We start from the raw sequence: 17616 nt of genomic DNA on the forward strand, positions 1-17616 counted from the left end.
TAGTTTTTCTAAAGCTATACAGAGTGACATTTAAAAAATGTAAATCAGATCATGCCACTCCCTTTGATAGCCTATCATTGCAGTTCTAGTAACAGATGAGGAACTGAAAGGATAATTTGTCTAAAGTCATATAGTTTGCAAGGTGCACATTTGAACCCAGGCACTGTCTCCAGAAACTGCACCAAGAAATTCAAACTCCTTACTTGGCTTACAAAGTCCTAAATGCTCTGGCTCTTGCCTTCCTCTGCCACCTCTTGTAACGCTACTCTCCCCAGTCTTACTGACCTTTCCATTTTCCTAATTGCCAAGCTCATTTTCCCCAGGTCTTTTGTAAAAACTAGTTCCTCTAATGCTCCTCTCCTAGTTTTCACAAGGTTGGATTTATGTCATTCATCTCAGCTCAGATGTCACCTCATTAGGACATCCCTGACCATCCAAGAAAAGGCCACTATCACATCACCTTATTTTAACTCTCTTAATTGTCTTGTTTACTTATAGACACCCTCCCCCCGCCCCCATCAATTAGATTTAGGAGTCGTCAGGCCAGGGAGCTTGTCTCTTTGGTCACCGCTATGTCCAGAGCCTGGGACGGCGCCTGACACCTGGTGAAGGCCCAATGAATATTCGTCGAATGAATGAATGAATGATTCCAGCGAAGGAGAGAATGCAGTGATGTAGGCCGGGTGTTGCAAGAGCTCGAGTCGCGGTGCTCGCGAGGCATTTTGGGGATTGTAGTTCTGGTTCGCCCCGCCCTCTCTATTCTCCGGAAGGACAGAGCGGTCCCGTCGCCGCTTGTCAATCCCGCCGCCGGAGGGAGGCCGCCCGGCTAGGCGCCCGCTAGCCTCTGCAGCGACGCGTACCGGAAAGAGAGAAACCAAGGCGGTAGGTCCGGGGATCCCGCAGGCGGAGCACGGGGGGCGCCCGGAACTCCGAAGGACGGCAGGAGCAGCGGAAGTATTTTCTACCCGATTTGCTGAGTATAGCTCATCTACCCCAGCCCAGTCCCACGGCTCTGTGAGTAAAGGCTGGTCACCATCCCATTTTCCCGATGCGCTAACTGGCTAGAAGAAACTGAGTGGCTTGCTCGAAGTCTCCCTCCCAGGAAGTGGCAGAGCCCGTCTTAGAGCCCAGGCCTGCCTCTTTACAGTTGCTGTGCAGCCCCAAACCCCTGCTTGGGCACAAAAACCCCTGGTGAAGCCTGGTGGGGTCGTTAGAAGTTTCCAGCCTAGCTCCCAGGCAACCTCATCAGTGGTGTGGGCTGGCTTGCCACACTTAATGCCACCCTGCTCAGCCCTGTCGAGATTCTGAGTGAAGTCTTAGAGAAAGTTCCACCACCTTCCACTCAGAACCTGAAAATAGGGATAGGCAAGACAAAGTTAGATTAATAAAATCAGGGCAAAGGAAAGTACATTCAACGTGATGAGATTCTGTTAGCTTTATTTAGCCAATGATTTAATAGATGTGGAAATAGGTACAGAGACATTAAGTTAATGTTCCTAAGTTTACAGAGTTTGTGGGTAAAACAGAGATTCCAACCTACATTTCTCTACCTTCAAACCTTATGTGCTTTATAGGCACATATAAATGTGTATTATTTTCAATTAATTACCTAAATTTCTTCTTATATGGTGGCTACTCCGTGTAGGTAGACCAGTTGTTCTCAGTGGGCCCAGGACCAGCAACTGAGAACATGTTAGAAATGCACATTCTTGAGGCCCAGCAATGTGTTTTAAGTTCTCCAAGTGATTCTGATGCACATTAATGTTTGAAAACTCTGGTGATTCATGTTAAAATCCAGAGATTCTTCATTTCTAACAAATCCCTGAGTGATGCTGAAACTGCTGGTCCATGGAGTAGCAAGGATATAAACTACACCTTAAAGCAGTGGTTCTCAAAGTTGGGTGCACATTAGAATTACCTGGGGAGCTTTTGAAAAAGAAGGTACCTGGGGCCCATCCCCGACCAAATGAAACGGAACCTCTGGGGTGTGATGGCCAGATAAAAACCCACCGAGGTGATTCTAACATACAATGAGGATTCGAGAACCCCTCGTGTGGAGTTTGGAGTAGGGCAGCCATGGATATGAATCCCAGCACCTCCACTTGTCAACTGTGTGACCTCGGGCAAGTGACTTAACCTCTCCTGGCTTGGCTATATTTTCTTCACTTATAAAATGAGTATAAGTAATCCTTGGCTTGCAAAGTGCTGTAAGGATTTTATGAGGTGTGTACATGAAGCACCTGGCTCCTAAGAGTGCACCACAGACTTAGAAATTGGGGAGATGGGCGGACTTGGAGAAGTCTGTGCTGGGGATTTTGTGTTAGAACCTGGTAGAGGTGAGTTGGCAACTGTACCCCCTAGCCTGCTACAGCTCCCATCTGTGTGCTTCTCCCGCAGGCAGCCAGCAGTGTGGAAAATGGCGGTGAGCCACTCAATGAAGGAGCGGACCATCTCTGAGAACAGCCTGATCATCCTGCTACAAGGCCTCCAGGGCCAGGTAACCACTGTGGACCTGCGGGATGAGAGCGTGGCCCATGGACGCATAGACAACGTCGATGCTTTCATGAACATCCGCTTGGCCAAGGTCACCTACACGGACCGTTGGGGACATCAGGCAGAGCTAGATGACCTCTTTGTAACAGGCCGTAACGTCCGTTACGTCCACATCCCAGATGACGTGAACATCACCAAGACCATTGAGCAGCAGCTGCAGGTCATCCATCGGGTGCGCAACTTTGGCAGCAAGGGGCAAGGCCGGCGGGAGTTTCCTACCAAAAAGTATAAATGAGCCTGTTCCTTCAGCAAGCCCCGGTCCCCACTCAGGTTCCTTCAAAGTTCTACTGAGCCAACTGCCTGCTATCCTTCCCTGCCCAGAACCTGGGAAGGGAGCAGGGCCAGGTGTGTGTCTGACAGACAACACCTGTCACAATTGCCTTTCACAGAGTTCCACCTCCCAGACTCACCCTGGGCCCAGAATCCTCTTAATCTGTGGCCTGGGTATAGGTGACAATATCCCCTTTTGATCATTTGCATCTGAATCTCTGATTTACTAATTTAGGGAATCTGTCAAATCATTTTCAACCCTTTCCCATGTGAGGATTATTAAATGTGCAGGGCCTCAGCCATCCCTCAGTGTCCCCATTTCTCTTACAATTGTGTGTTTGTTTTCTCACAAAACTAAACTTGGTTACACACAATTCCATGCCTCATGCTTTCCATCCTGTGTCCTAGGGTGCCAGGTCTCAGACGTGCTTGCACATTGGAATCACCTGTCCCATCCTCAACTGTTTGGATTTAATTGGCATGAGGTTGGCCTGGGCATTTATTTTTCTAAGTTTTCCACATGATACTAATACACAGAAAAGTTTAAGAAGTGTAGGAGGAGAGCCCTTCGGTCTGGTCAGGTAGAAAGTGGCTTTTCTGTTCAGATTGCCTGTTGAGGAGGCTGTTAGTCCAGTTGCTTTTCCTAAGGTGGAGAGGTTGCAGTAATCCTGGGTCCTCCCCTCAAGTGTGGGAAATCCTCCAATAGCAGGAAAATCAGGCTTCAATTCTGAGAGCCATTGGGTCCTCAGGGAAGAAGGGATTCTGGGGATTAGAACCCAAGTCCTGTTGTTGCTGCCTTACAGCCACACCAGCCTGCCACAGGCAAATTACCATCTCAGTAAAAGCAGCCCTGTCCTCTGGAACCAGAGGGTTGGCCTTCATCAAACAAACATCCACAGAGCAGCTGCTTTGTGCCAGGCCTTCTACTGCAGCGGTCCCCAAACATTTTGGCACCAGGGACCAGTGCTCCTATGAGAATCTAATGCTTGATGATCTGAGGTGGAGCTGAGGTGATGATGCTAACGCTGGGGAGCAGCTGCAAATACAGATGAGGCGTCATTCACTTTCCACTACTCACCTCCTGCTGTGCAGCCCATTTCCTAATAGGCCATGGACCAGTATGGTCTGCAGCCCAGGGGTTGGGGACCCCTATTCTACTAGGCACACACTGACAAGATTTAGTCCCTTCTGTAAAGGAGCTTATAATCTAGTGGAAGAGGGTCAAAAATCAAAAAAATGAAATCCAGCCTGAGAACTACTGCGCCAGAGTTGTGAATAAGGCAAGGGCCCTTCACCTTAAGATGCTGCCATTTCTTGAGAGAGATTTGAGAGGAGTGTTCATTTGGACACTAGCAGCCCAAGGTCATCACGTTCACATTCCAGCATAGTCTTTGTTGAAGTCTTGTCCTTGGACCACCTCCTCAGAACCAAATGGGATGTGTCTAGAAGTGCCACTTTCCTGGTTCCCCCTTTACCCAGACTTGAATCAGAATTGAGCATGGGACTGCATTATTAATTTAAATTTAAACTGAGAAGGAGCCTGCCATTTAAAGAACCAGGTACCCACTTGCCATGAGGCTCCTGATACTGTATTTATTTCATCATGGCCCAGAGGTCTCAGAAGCTGCTTTCGACTCTACTTTGCCTTCAGGAGAGAACAGTGGGTCCCAGCAGGGAGAAAAACACTCCTCCAAGTTTCCAGGCCCCTCCGTCAGCTAGAGTTAAGGGAAACAACGCCACAAGGTGACTGCTGATGAGAGAAAACAGGAGGCACAGAAGGGAAGTCCTCACTAGAAATGTCCACGCAGCAAGTGGGGAGAGAGCCACCCTGTCCCCACAGCAGCCTCCCCCGCATACATCTCCCACGTGTCTGCAGATGCTTCCAGCTTCAAGGGGGCTTATGCTGGGGATTTGGCCTAGGAGCGAAGGAGAGTTCTAGCTCTGAGGCTTTTAAATGGTGTGCCAGGAGGTTCTACATCCTCAGCAGAGCAAAAGAGAGCCCCCAGGCCAGGGAGGGAAGCAGAAGGGCTAACTCAGATTGCTGATGAGAGGCTCAGGACATATTCCGTAAGGAATATGCCAGGCCCCAAGTGGGGAGGCTTTCATTCCTAGGCAAGGTACAGGGAGGATAGAAGGGAAGGGGAGGAACTAGGCCACTGGTTAGAGCACAGTGGGTAGAGCACAATGACTGGGTAGACCACAGCTAAGTCTTCAAACCCCAAGATTACAGGTCTTTTGGCATCTGGTCCTGGACTACCGGGAAAGGCTGTTAGGTGCCGGGGCAGAGGATGAGGGAGCTCAGTGCCCACCAGCCTATTTATTGCAAGCTAGAAATCCCCTAACTGCCACCGGTCATTCATTCCACAAGTAATTCTAGTTCCAGTGCTACCTCCTGAAGGAACATGAAGGAACAAGGGGCCCGCCCTCAGGGAGTGGACATTCTAGAGGAGGAGACTAAAAATATACAAAATAACAAAATATTTATAGACATCATGAAGAAAATAAACAGGACACTCTGAGAGAAAAGAGAGGTGGTTTTGTTTTGGAAAATGTAGTCTGAAGGAGTGAAATTTATACTGAGAAGGAGCCTGTGATTTAAAGAGCGAAAGGAAGGCAGATGAAACTGCCAGTACGGAGGTCCTGAGGTAGGGAAGCTTGGAGGTTTGAGGCAATAACAACAGGACCATAGTGACTATTGAGACAGGGGAAATGGGAGAGGAATGGGGCAAATGGTACAAATATCTTATGGGCAAGGAGTGGAGCTAGTTCCAATTTCTGGTGTGTAAGAAATATAACTTGAATTTTCTGTAACTCACCTGAATTTGTATTTCACCTCACTCAGTGTCAGAAACTTAACTTTGAACTGCAGTCAGTTCAAAGTTACCCCCATTTCCTTGGAATTGGCTGAATTCTAGGGCACTTCCTTTCAAGGTGCCAAAGCGTGGAAAGGGTAGTCCAATCTGGTGGTCATTCAGTCCACTCTCATCCACTGAGATGTCTTCGTTTTGTTCAGGCCGTTTGTCATCTACCTGCTCTGGCCGTATAGATCCATGAGGCTTTTGTTCTCTTGTTTTGTCATCGGCCCACTCAGGTTGCTGCTGAGTTGCCCTTCTCTGACCAGAAGACCTCCTGACCTCTCCCTCAAGTGTAGCCCAAACCCTTCTCAGCGTTCAGGTTTTTGCTCTACTTTTCCCAGGCCAGTCAGGCACAAATTACTAGGGTCTTGGGTTAGTTAGCCCAAATGCAGCACACGGCTGCTTCTTCAGGGGATTTTGTTACTTCTTGATGCCGCCCCCGCCAGCTCTGCCCCAAGGAAAAGAAGCATCACTCTTTCTGCTTTCCATCTCTGAGACCCAGATGATACCCTCCAGCTACCAGTCTGAGAAGAAGCTTCTCTATTCTCAGGAATCACCCTCCCAAGTCAGTCTACCGGATCCCCCTGTTACACAGATTTCTAAATTTGTATCTGCTCAGAAATTCTTTCCATTCCTCCCTGAAGGCTAGGCCTTTGGAATTCAGAAGCTAAAGATGAACTCTGCATTCTGTTGTATCATTCGTTTCCTGACATAAGGAATGCAGAGTAACCCAACTATCTGCATAAAGGAAAGACCGAGGGACAGCAAGGAAGAGATAAACATATTTCAAATGTCATTACCCCATTGGAGTTTAGGTTTTGTGCTACTCGTGTTGTGGCCTTCATTCAAACCCACACATACACCAGTATGGGGTCCTAGTTGATGACTGGGCTCTCAGGAGTTCTGAGTGCTCAAGTGGTATGGCATATCTCCTCCCTCCCCTCCTGCTTCTGGAGAGAAGAGTACAGGAGTCCTTCTCTCATTGCCAGGAGGGGACTACCAGGCTCTAAGGAGAGCTGGGTGGGCATGCAGCTTGAAGTTCAGACCTCCCTGGGGTCATACAAGTGCTACAGTATCTCCAGCTCTCAGCTGCATGGGACTTGAAGGGACTTGAAGGAGAACATCCGGTTCAGTGAGTTTCAGTGAGTATCGAGTATCCACCCCTGGCTGAAAGATCCCTGAAGGCAGCAGGGGTCCCTTGAGTCCTTGTCAATGTTCCAGAAGGACCCAAAGAAACATAATACCTGAAGGGTAACCAAGCTGGCTTGATCTCTGCTCTGGGCTGGAATTATACCAACAGTCTGGTGGTCATACTGGCTTGCTCTGCCTGACCATAGCTCTAATGGCTATGATACAAAGCTGTAATCGATAAAAAGGGAGAAATGACTTGATGCAGGTTGTACAGGAGACGAAATGTTACCAAATGTGAGGCTTATGTGGAGGGAAAATACTAAAAGAAGCTTTGAAGGTGAGAAGGTCGGGAACCACTGAGCCAGTCCAACTGTCATATTACAGTTGCAGAAACAAGCCATTTCCTCAAGGGGTTGGGGAAGAGGGTCTCCTCGGGTCTCATGATTAAGTTAATGGCAGAATGCCAAGGTGGTCATCATAAGGAGCTACTGCTTGTTGAGTCTCACTGAGTGCTCTGGCACAGGATCGGCAGCATCTAGCGCAGAGCCCTGCACATAGCAGGCACTCCATAAATCTTTGTGGAATGAAAGAATCATCTCACTTCATCATTACAACAACCCTGGAGATTTATATTAATAATCCCACTCTACAGTTGAGCAAACAGACCCAGAGAGGTTAAGTGACTTGCTGAAGCTTGAAGAGCCAGTGAACAGCAGATTGAGGATTTGAACTTAGGTCTGTATGACTCAAACTCCATGATACTACACTATACTATTCTGCTTCCCAGTATCCCTGACATCGCACTGATGACAGAGTAAGATGAGTGGTGCCCTGCTCATCTAGTGGTGGTACCCAGCCACCGGGCATGGGCCTGGCACTCAAAATTTGCCATACCCAGGCCTTGGGCTTGGCCACAAAGAGAAGCCACAAGTTAGCTAATCCAGTAAGAAGGATTTGCTAAGTTTCAGAAGCCTAAGGAAGCTCTTTAGGATTGAAGATCTCCTCCTCTCCTTCTGTGATAGGCAGACCTGCTTATACCTTGTCAAGCAACCATCTCATGTCGTTGTGACAGGCGTCACTTTGTTATGGCAGCACGGTCTGCCAGTATACCCAGAGTTGGAGAGCCAGAGCCAGCAGGAGAGTATGTCACTGTGTGTGTGTGTGTGTGTGTGTGTGTGTGTGTGTGTGTGTGTGACAAAGCAGTCTCAAGTTGGTGTCCTGATGACAGTTTTACGTTTTCTCTGGCTGGCACCTTTAGTTTCTATTCATTATCTGTTCTTCCCCACTTTTTCTCTTCCTCCTCCTCTTCTTGTTAAAATCCTATATTTTGAATCAGCTGAGAGTCTCCTGGGGTTGGGGATGGTGGTGTCAGCTCCTAGTGATTCATCTAGCTGATAATTTAGAGCTCTGGAAAACCCAAAACTCATTCCTGTCAGAGTCAGGGCTTCCGGCATCCCTAGGCTTTTCCCTTTGTCAGAGAGGAGAGCTTGGGAGGCAGGAGCCTGGCTTCTCTGTGCCTGACTTTCTGTCATCAAAGCTTCATCAAAGCTCCTTAACTGAGGTGAGTATGAGCACTCTTACTTGCAGGGCCTGTGAGAAGCTTTTTCTACACTCACTGAATCCTCACCGTGATCTCACGAAGTGTTATCCCTATTTTGACAGCCAGGGAAGGTTCAGGAACTTACATTAGTCAATCAGCTTGTAAGAAACGCAGTAAGGAATCAAATCCAACCTTTTTGGAATCTGTCAGAGTTGTTTCAGATGACAGCCCTGCCATTATAAGCTGTGTGTCTTTGGATAGGTTACTTCCCCCTTTTTCATCTGTAAACAGACTCCTAACTTGATGTCTCTAAAATCCTTAACACAGTGTGTGACACAACAGTGGGAGCTGTTTTGATTACTGTTGTTATTCAGCCCTATCAGCTCAGTGGGCACCAGGCATTCAGAGAGACAAAGAGATGGACACCGGAGGAGGCATCCGGACTCACTCACACCAACTCTCATGTCCTGGCACCGCCTGTGTGGAAATGACAAATGTGCATACAGGTAAGTGCTTGGCCACACACCCTAGAAAAACTCAGTGGTGCGCCAGGCTTTGGACACGTGTGCTCACACATGGATGCAGAATGACCCAGAAGACAGCTGGAAAGACAGCTGGGAGTCTGTCATATACAGCAAGCATCCTAGCTCACAACCGAGACAAAGGAGTGGGGCCATGGTCGCTGGTGCTGCTGCTACTGAGCCCTTATAGCTGCTTCTGCATGCCAGGGGAGGGAAGCCAGGCCCAGAGGGCCCCAGTGAGTCACCAGCCTGATGCAATCCCTTTAAAGGGCTCATCTGGTGCAAGAAGCTGATTCATGGAGGGCGTGGTTGCTGGAGGAGGAGGAGGAGAAAGGGACCGAAACTGCAACTGGAGGGGCTGAGGTTAGGTGGCGGGAATTGTTAATAGGAACTCTTCACTGTAAATCTCCCTAGTCAAGACTCTTTAACCAGAAATCTTCAGGTCGAAGCGGAGTTTCTACAAAGGCGAGGGGCCCAGAGGGAAATGAATTGTGAGCGCTGCTACAGGAATTCTTGTCATTGAGTCTAACTGCCGCGCTCTCCGCACAGAACTCCAGAAACCGAGAAATGGAGATGGAGGAAGAGCCATTTTTCTGATATATACACTACAACTGGCTGATCTTCCAACCGCTAGAGACTTCTCCAAACCCAGTAGGGCGAGTGTAGGGCACGCGAGGTGCGGTGGAGTTGGGGCGGGGGCGGTGCCTCGGACCCGGCCTCTCCGCAGACATAGATAAGCGGTAAGCACCGCCCCTTTAGAGTCTCAGCCTCCAATCGTTTCACAAGTCTCAGCCCTGACCCACCACCTTGAACCAATCCGCAATCGGAATCTGGCCTCTCGCCTGAATGCTCCCGCCCATCGTCAAGATACTGCCCAATCCCAATGCCGTGGGACCGTATTCACGGGAGGGGGGCGGGGCTCGGGGAGAGGGGCGGGGCTAAGGCTCCGGCGGGGAGGAGGGGGAGGTGCGTCACTTCCGTTGTCAGGTGGCGGCGCCGCAGCCATGGAGGGAGGCGGCGGCGGCGGCGGCTCGGGAGGCTGCGCTGGGAGGCGGCGGTGAGCGGCTCCCACGCCCCCGGCCCGGCCCCGGCCCCCCGGGACGGAGCGCCGAGCAGTCCCGGCTCCGGGCTACGGACTATGGGCGAGCAGCGCTGAGCACCGGGGGAAGGTGAGGGCGGGGGTCCGGGAGCGAGGAGCCGAGCAGGGGATGCGGGTTGGCTGGGCGGGCCTCAGTAGCCTGGTGGTGGGACCGGGGTGACAGCCCGAGGCCATCCGGCTGTGACAGAAATGGCAACGGCGAATGCCCCCTCCTCTTCTGGGGTCTGCCGTTCCCATGCAGCGGGGGCGGGGGCTGCTGCGCGCCGGGGCTGCGGGGAGCCTTGGTCTCGGTAAAGCCCTGGGAGGTGGACACTACCAGCCTTGCCCGGAGTCGCTCGACCAGTAAGTGAAGGCACCGGCGTTTGAAGCTGCCAGGTTTCCCCCAAGAGACTCTCCGTCTCTCCATGCTTCCCTCCTGGTCCCGAGAGTGACTTGAAAGTTAGAACGAGTCCCCAGGGAGGGCGAGCCAGGGCTTCCATCTGGCACCATCGCTGCTGGGAAATTTCGCCTCACCTGCAGCGTTCAGGTGTGGGGTCAGAGCTACCTGCTTGCCAGTGCTATGTTTGGTCGGCCTTTTCCAAAGAGAGAGCCTGCTGCGGTGGTCACTGTTTCACCTGCCATGCCGGGTCAGACCCGCCCATTCCCACGCCATTTGGTCCCACCTTCCCGCCAGTAAGTAGGGGCGTTGGGATTCCCGACTCCGCGTTCTCTGCCTACCCCCCCACTCCCTAGGTTTGATGCCAGTTTGTTGGCGGAAGGAAGAGATGACAGCCGCCTTCTGTGGCAGGATAGACTTTGCTCTGTTTTAAGTCACTGGAGGAAACCGGTTGGCTTTGCTTGGTTTTGAAAGCAGTGGGGAAGAGAGAGGGTAGTCACTCTGGGCTGGGCGCATTTCCCTCTTGGCTTAGCTTTCATGAGATAAGGAAGAGCAGAATATGTAATTGTAAGGTAAAAAGAATCCTTGTTTGTAAACAGTTCTTGTGAGCTGCTCTAATGGCCCTGCTGTGCCAGTTCTGTTGGTTAGATCTAGACAGTCTGGAGATAGCCCTCATTCATTCATTCATTCATTCATTCCCCATATGACAGCAGAGTCCTTGCCTAGAGAGGCAAGTACCCTATATTATACTGGTTAATACTGGGCTTTGGAGCCAGACTTTCTGAGTTCATTCTGGCTCACAGCTTTCCAGCTGTGACCTTGGGCACATTGTTTAACTTCTCTGTACCTCAGTGTTCTCGTCTCTAAAACAGGGTTCTTATGAATATTTAAAAGATTAACAAATGTAAAACACATAGAACCATGTCTGCCACATAATAAGCGCTCAATAAATATTAGCTATTATTATTTCAAGAAGCTCATGGTCTGGTTAAGGGAGACTGACCTGTAAACAAATAGTTGACATGTGTTCTGAAAAAGCTAGTAGCAGCAGGAAGAGAGGGCTGTGGAAGCCCAGTGGAGAAACCTGCTAGCTCAGCCTGGGTGGCAAGAAGGTCCTGGGAAGGCTTGACAGGAGCTATGATGCTAGAGCTGCATCTAGAAGGATGGGAAGGTTTAGCCAGGTGAAATTGAAGGGGTAAGTTGTTCTACTTAAAGAGAGACAAGTAAACTCATTGTTTATTCCAAAAACCTCAGATCGTTCAATATGGTGGTATGAAAGTCGACATGGTACAAGGTAAGGCAGTACAGGCTGACAAAGGAACAAACACCACATTAACAGTTTGTGACTTTGTGCCAAGGGCCATGGAGGGCCAGTGAAAAGGTTTTAAGCAAAGAAGTGTCATGATTGGATCTAGTTTTAGAATTATCTCCCTCGAGTCCCAGCAGAGGAGGGAAGGAAGTGAGGAGAGACTAAAGGACTGGAGACCTCTTCAGAGGCCATTGCAGACCTCTGAGTGGAGAGAGTTGGTGCTGGGGTGGTGGAGCTTTGCTGAGGAGGTAACCAGTGGCAGATGACAAGCTCCCTACATTGCCCTGGGCTTTTCTGCCTAGCACAGAAGTACTTGGTGCATGTAGCCCTCTCTTCCTGAGCTTACAGGTTGCTTGACCAGCGAAGGAGTTAAGGCTGCCCTCTCAGAAGGCCAGTTGTAGGGGGTGCTGTATGTGTTCCTGTCTACATTTAATTTGACCTTTTGTGAAGACAGCAGATTGTAATGGTTAAGAGCCTTCTTGGCTCTACAGTCAGACAGAACTGGGTTCTAATCCCAGCCCTCTGGTCATAGAGGTTATTTATTCTCTCCAGGCCCAGCTTTCTCATCTGTGAAATGGAGACAGTCGGAGCCCCTCCCTAGTAGAGCAGTTGTGAGGATTAAGTAAAATGTAGCAGGTTGAGCATTTAGCACACACCAAGTAAGAAATGCTTAGAAGTGTTAGCTGTCATTACAGACTACAGGAAAGAACTTCCAAGAATTAGTTGATGTGATTAGTGGCAACTAGAACTGTGTCCCATTGAGCTGTCAGAAGTATCCTGAGGGATCACAAGATCACAGAATTTTATTGTATTCTTTCTGAAAAGGAAATCTGTAGGGAGTTTACCCAGTCTGTATGGGAGCCATTTGGATGATTCAGCTCAGCTCTTTAAAAGAGCCATTTTTTTAAAAATAGAAGTAGGACTGCTGAGGAAAAAAATTCTATCTTAAAGTACAAGAAAGAGTATTTAGAATTTTTTCCATGTATGTCTCTTTTAGTGACCCTAGTCTAGTGTCTGAATTAGTATCATCGGGAAGCGTCTCATACATTGATGTGTGTGGTGGCACAAAATCCAGAACTTGAATTCCACACACACAGCTCCCACGTATGGCTGGGGATGTGGTAGGTACTGGGGGCAGAAGGAGAATGGAGAGGTAGGCAGCAGGGATGGGACAGGCTCCTAACCAATGAACACTTGCATGGAGTTTGACAAGTTTCTCACAGAAGTCAGTACAGCTTGTGGGAACCCGGAGGAAGGAGTGATTCCCCTGGGGAATGAGGAGATTGGGGAGAACTTTGGAGAGCCCTTAAAGCTAAAACTGGATCTCGAAAGGTGAATAGAGTTTTCTGAGGTCTCAGAAAGCAGTCTAGGCAGGGGAGCAGCATGGCGCAGGCATGGATGCGTGCTGGTGTGTGTGCACTTTGGGAATCACAAGAGGTTCTAACACAAGATGTGAAGGGACCTGGCCGTAGGACATGCTGCTGGGTTAAGCTCCAGTGCTAAAATGCTTGAACTACTAATTCTCTTGGTGATGGGATGTTTTGTTTTAAGTGAAGGAAACATTAGACCTGCATCTTCCTAGGAGTCCCCTGGCTGTGAGTAGAAGATGGACTGGGGAGAGAGTGTCTGGAGTCCCTGTGGGAGGCTGTTGCAGTAATCAAAGCAAGGGCTAGAGCGGGCCTGGATTAGGGCAGAGATCAGAGCTGTTTCGGGGAAATCATCCGGACTCTGGGAGTGTTTGAAAGTGACGATTAAGAAAAGAGCAACCGTGGCAGGTGACCTCAGGGTTTCTGTTTTGGGTGACAGAATGAATGATAGCGCAGCGATGGGATGGCTTGGGAGAAGACAATGGCCAGTGAAATCTGCCAGGTCCATTCAGTAAGCCCTGAGCACACCCTCGTGGGATAGGGTCATCTGTGAAGTCTGTGGCTCCTTGTCTGGCTTTGAGCCAGGCTTCCCTCTGGTTTTGCCTGAGTCAGCGCCTGGGAGAAGGGCAGTTTCCCTTCCTTCACCTTTCCTCCTGTCCAAATTTGCTCAGAGGTAAACTTCTTCAGCATTTCAGAAACTCAAGTGGATGAGTCTGAAAAACTCCCATAATTTCTGCAGCCTTCAAGTGGCCCTAAAGAGCAGCCCTTCAGTCTAGCACTCTCCACAGATTCAGCAAGCGACAGACTGGTGGGGTCTTGGACAGCAGCTACCCTCAGAGAAGAGATGGCTTTCCCAGTGTTCCCTGGAGATCTTATCTAGAAAGAGACCTTGAGATTGGATTTACTCCAGAGGCTGGATCAGCAGACTCAGTCCCTCTTCTGAGGAAGGAGAGGTGTCAGCCAGAGTCCACAGACACTTAGAACCATCAGGGAAATGCCCTTATCCCCCTGAGTATGGAGCTGGACCTGAATGGGATTGGGCAGTGGAGAGGGATGTGCTGGTGGGTGGAGCTTCACACAGGCCCTTTGGAAGTGGGGAGCTCTCTGCAAGATTTGTCCTTGCATTTGTGGTGTAAAGAAGGTAGAAGGGAAAGTGGCCTGAAACAAGGGCATTTCTTCCTACTCTGCCTGCTCAGGTGAGCCTGTGGCTTTGAAGGTGGCCCGGCCCACAGCAGCCCTGCATATTCTCTCGGATCTATAATCAAGATCCCCAAGAGGAGAAAGGATGCTATTGTTTGCTTTGATTTACTTACTCTCTTAGAGGTGGTTCCACTTTGGCACATACATGTCTGTGTCATTTGGGGCTACATTATGTCATCATCATGTGTGTAACTTATTCAAGTTCTCTACTGATGTGCTCAGGTTATTTTCTGTCTTTTGCTCTCCAAACAAAGCTGAAGTGACTAAACATATACATGTGATCTTGCCCACCTTAGACATCTACAGCATAAATTTTAGAAGTGGGGTTGCTGCTTCAAACAATATCTTTTATTATTGTTGTTGTTGTTGTTGTTATTATTATTATTAGAATATCTAGGCCTCTTTTTAAAAAATTGAAGCAGCCTGATTTATCCCCAGCAAGCAAAAGTCATCTTTTTTAGCTTGAGGTCCTCCTTTTCTGAGGGTGCTACAGCACAGTGGTGGTCATCCCCTTTCGACTTATGGCAGTCTGTCTTGGGTATGAGTTTAGACTCCCCAGTATAGCAGTATACAGGCCTGATGAATGCTGGGAAGTTGAAAGCACAGAGGTAGCAAAACTGAGAAGGGCTGTTATCATTCAGAATGAAGCTGTCCCCTCTAAATATGTTTATAGGCTGCCGCTTACTTGGCAAAAGAGATGGACAAAGGATCTTTAGACTTTAGGGAGGCTGTGACCCAAGGGACTAGCCTGGACATTGCCATGAGAGTTGACAGGAGCAGGACTGGTGTGCCTGTCGTTTGTCTTTGGGTTTAGGGTAGAGCTGGTAAAGCGGTGATAAGGGAACAATAGGTACTTCTAGGGAGGGGCTTGATTCATCCCCTTGGGAGACCTTGGGACTGGCATAGCCCAAAATTCTGTAGGGTTTTTGGAACCCCACTGCTGGCATCTGCCAACTCCTGCTCCTTTTCGAAGTAGATGTGGAGCTCCTGGCGTTACCATGTTTGGGGCGAGTTCCACGGGGTATGTTCTCTTCTGACTCTCCCAAGGTCATCTCTCCTGAAGAAAAAGGAAGGAAACCAGCCAACAAAGAAAGATCCCCACCACCTCCCAGGTCCTTGTCTAAGTACTCTGTAATACATACTGAATCCTTCTCACATCTAAGGAACAAAGAGTTGTCTCTGTTTTACCCCAGGCTCAGAGGGGTTCAGTAACCTGTCCACTTTTACACAGCCAGCAAGGGCAGAGCTAGATTTCTAAACCCACATTTGTGTGACTCTGGAATGGATGCCATCCCATTCCTCCATCCAGGCCAGGCTCTGGCCCCAGGGAGCCCAGCCCACATGGAATCTTAGACTCATAGAGCCTAGAACTGGAAGGGACCTTGACAAAGCTGAAGCAGTCCCTTCTTTGCTAGAAGAATGGAAACTGCCACTGCCTGGAGACAAGTCCCTCCCCTCCTGCTCTGTGAGTAGTGAGTTAGGAGACTTTCAGCTATGTCATCCAGCAGTGAAGGGCCTAGGCTCAAAACCCAGTTCTGCCACTTGGTAACTGAGTGACCTTAAACAAGTCACTTTCTATATTCAACCCCAGTTGCCTCCTCTATAAAATGGACATAATGCTCTTTACAGCTAAGGTAGTGGTGAGGATTAGACGTGAGGTGTTGTTGTCTATAGCAGGTTCAGCCTAGTGCCTGGCCTGCAGTAGGGGCCTAGGTGAGCTCTTCACAGCAGGTCTGCGAGTGTCCCAAAAGCTGCATCATGAGCCAGCTTCCAGGTCTCCAATTTGAATGGTCTGGTGGTTCTCCCAGCCCTTATAGATACCAGGTGGCAAGCAGGAAGTTCCTTAAAGGCATGTTTGCAAGTTACCTGGGAGATCTTAAGTGTGCCAGGAGTGGTGGTTTTGGCCTTCCGCCCCTCGCCTGATACAGCCTTGCATCGGTACACAGGCCCATACTGCATTCAGGGCACTTACACTCACACACGTGTTCCCATGTCGCATTCCCTCAGTGTGCCTTCTCTGTGGCCCAGCCTCTGCCTAGTTCCATTACTGCTCTCAACAATTTTAATAGGTTCAGAAAATTTAGATTTTTAAAAATTATTAATATAATAGTCTATGATAAAATAACTATAATAGTCATTATATTAGTCTATGGTAAAATATGGAAGAATATTAAACAAAACTCTCCCTCTCCTCCCTGGGCTCCTAATTCTGCTGTCTGGAGATATCCATTCTTGTTTCTTCTAGAAATTTCCTATGTATATTCAAAGGTGTGTATAATTTTTTTTTTTTTTTACCCAAATGGAATTATACAAATAGTACTGCTGTTTGCCTTTTTTTTACTTTCCCATCCCCGCTTTTTATGTAATATATCATAGACATCTCTATCAACAGGTATGGATTTAGTCTTAAGGGATGCATAGTATTCCATTGTCTGGATGGACCATGATGTGATAAAGCAGTCCTCTCTTGGTGGACATTTAGATTGTTTCCTTTCTGAGGTGTGTATGCGTGGGCTTTGATTTTGGTGGTTATGTCTTTTGTGACTTTTTTGCTGCTACACATGGGGACGCTCTAACGCATTAACCTTTGTGCATTCGTGTGAGTATATCTGCAGGATAATCTCTAGAACTGGAAGTGCTGGGTCTGAGACATGTGCATTTCCTTTTACTTTGTCGGCTGTTGTTTCACATGCGTCTTCTGTGCTCCTGTCAGGCCTGTGCAGGGGTTCTGAGGTAGATGAGGCCCCAGGCCCTGTCCTGAGAAGCTCACCCTCTTGAGAGATGCAGGCAAGCAGACATGCGATGAGTGTGTGCTCACTGATGCATGGACAGTGTCTGTCCGTGGCGGGTCGTGGCCCTTGGGATTGGCCATGGCTGGCTTCTAAGGCTGAGAGCAGGTGAGGCCCTCCTGTGGGCCCACCCCCTGAACAGCCTGCTGAGGGGCACTCTGATGGCAAAGCCTGCTGTTTGCCTCTGTAATCTTGTCGCTCCAAGCAGCCATAGCCAGCAGCATTTAGTAAAACTGCAGAAAGTGAACAGTATTGTTCATTGTCAAAGTTGTGAAATTTAATTGAATTTAATTTTTGATAGAGGCAGTTAAGAAAAGGCAGTTTGCTGGCCCTAATCCAAATTGCCTTTCTCACAGGATAATTGTAGTGATTTTTGCTATTAAAAAACAGTATAAAGAGAATCACGTGCACCTGGGCCTGGCCTGTGCTTTCCCGTCTGTCATTCTGGAAATCTGGACTAGAAGGAAACTTAGCATTTGTCTAATGCCTCCCACACTCTGGCTCCCAGCAGTCCTCAGGGAACCCTGTGCAGGGCAATGCTGCTCCTCTCCTCTAGGTGGGAGACTGTGGAGCAGAGAAGCATGTGTCCAGGTCACACAGGAGATG

At 48.9% G+C, this 17616-nt stretch overlaps 2 protein-coding genes across 4 annotated transcripts in view; both read left to right on the top strand.

The window, feature by feature from the left end:
* Nucleotides 1–727: 727 nt before the first annotated feature.
* Nucleotides 728–3197, top strand: LSM10 (LSM10, U7 small nuclear RNA associated). 2 transcript variants are annotated; one of them, XM_039850973.1, is made up of 2 exons: nt 728–882; nt 2398–3197. In XM_039850973.1, exon 2 carries the CDS (start codon nt 2417–2419, stop codon nt 2786–2788), a length of 372 nt encoding a protein of 123 aa, XP_039706907.1. In that variant the 5' UTR covers nt 728–882; nt 2398–2416; the 3' UTR covers nt 2789–3197. The 2 variants fall into 2 exon arrangements, with proteins under 2 accessions (XP_039706907.1, XP_039706906.1); XM_039850972.1 differs by having other exon boundaries at nt 775–1014.
* A 5526-nt stretch (nt 3198–8723) lies between these two features.
* Nucleotides 8724–17616, top strand: part of STK40 (serine/threonine kinase 40) — a 38881-nt gene continuing 29988 nt past the window's right edge. Inside the window, exon 1 of one of the 2 annotated variants that reach the window (XM_039850968.1) lies at nt 8724–8855. In XM_039850968.1, the coding sequence (XP_039706902.1) occupies nt 8768–8855 (88 nt within the window). In that variant the 5' untranslated portion in view covers nt 8724–8767. Of the gene's footprint in view, nt 8856–9863; nt 10040–17616 lie in introns of those variants that run through there. The other variant, XM_039850969.1, reaches the window with a different exon arrangement.

This window comes from Pteropus medius, unplaced genomic scaffold (assembly GCF_902729225.1).
Source record: "Pteropus medius unplaced genomic scaffold, Ma_sr-lr_union100, whole genome shotgun sequence".
Lineage (NCBI taxonomy): Eukaryota > Metazoa > Chordata > Mammalia > Chiroptera > Pteropodidae > Pteropus > Pteropus medius.

Bases quoted from the DNA above. Each gene is read 5' to 3' on its own strand.
- LSM10 (XM_039850973.1), top strand. From the start codon at position 2,417: ATGGCGGTGAGCCACTCAATGAAGGAGCGGACCATCTCTGAGAACAGC.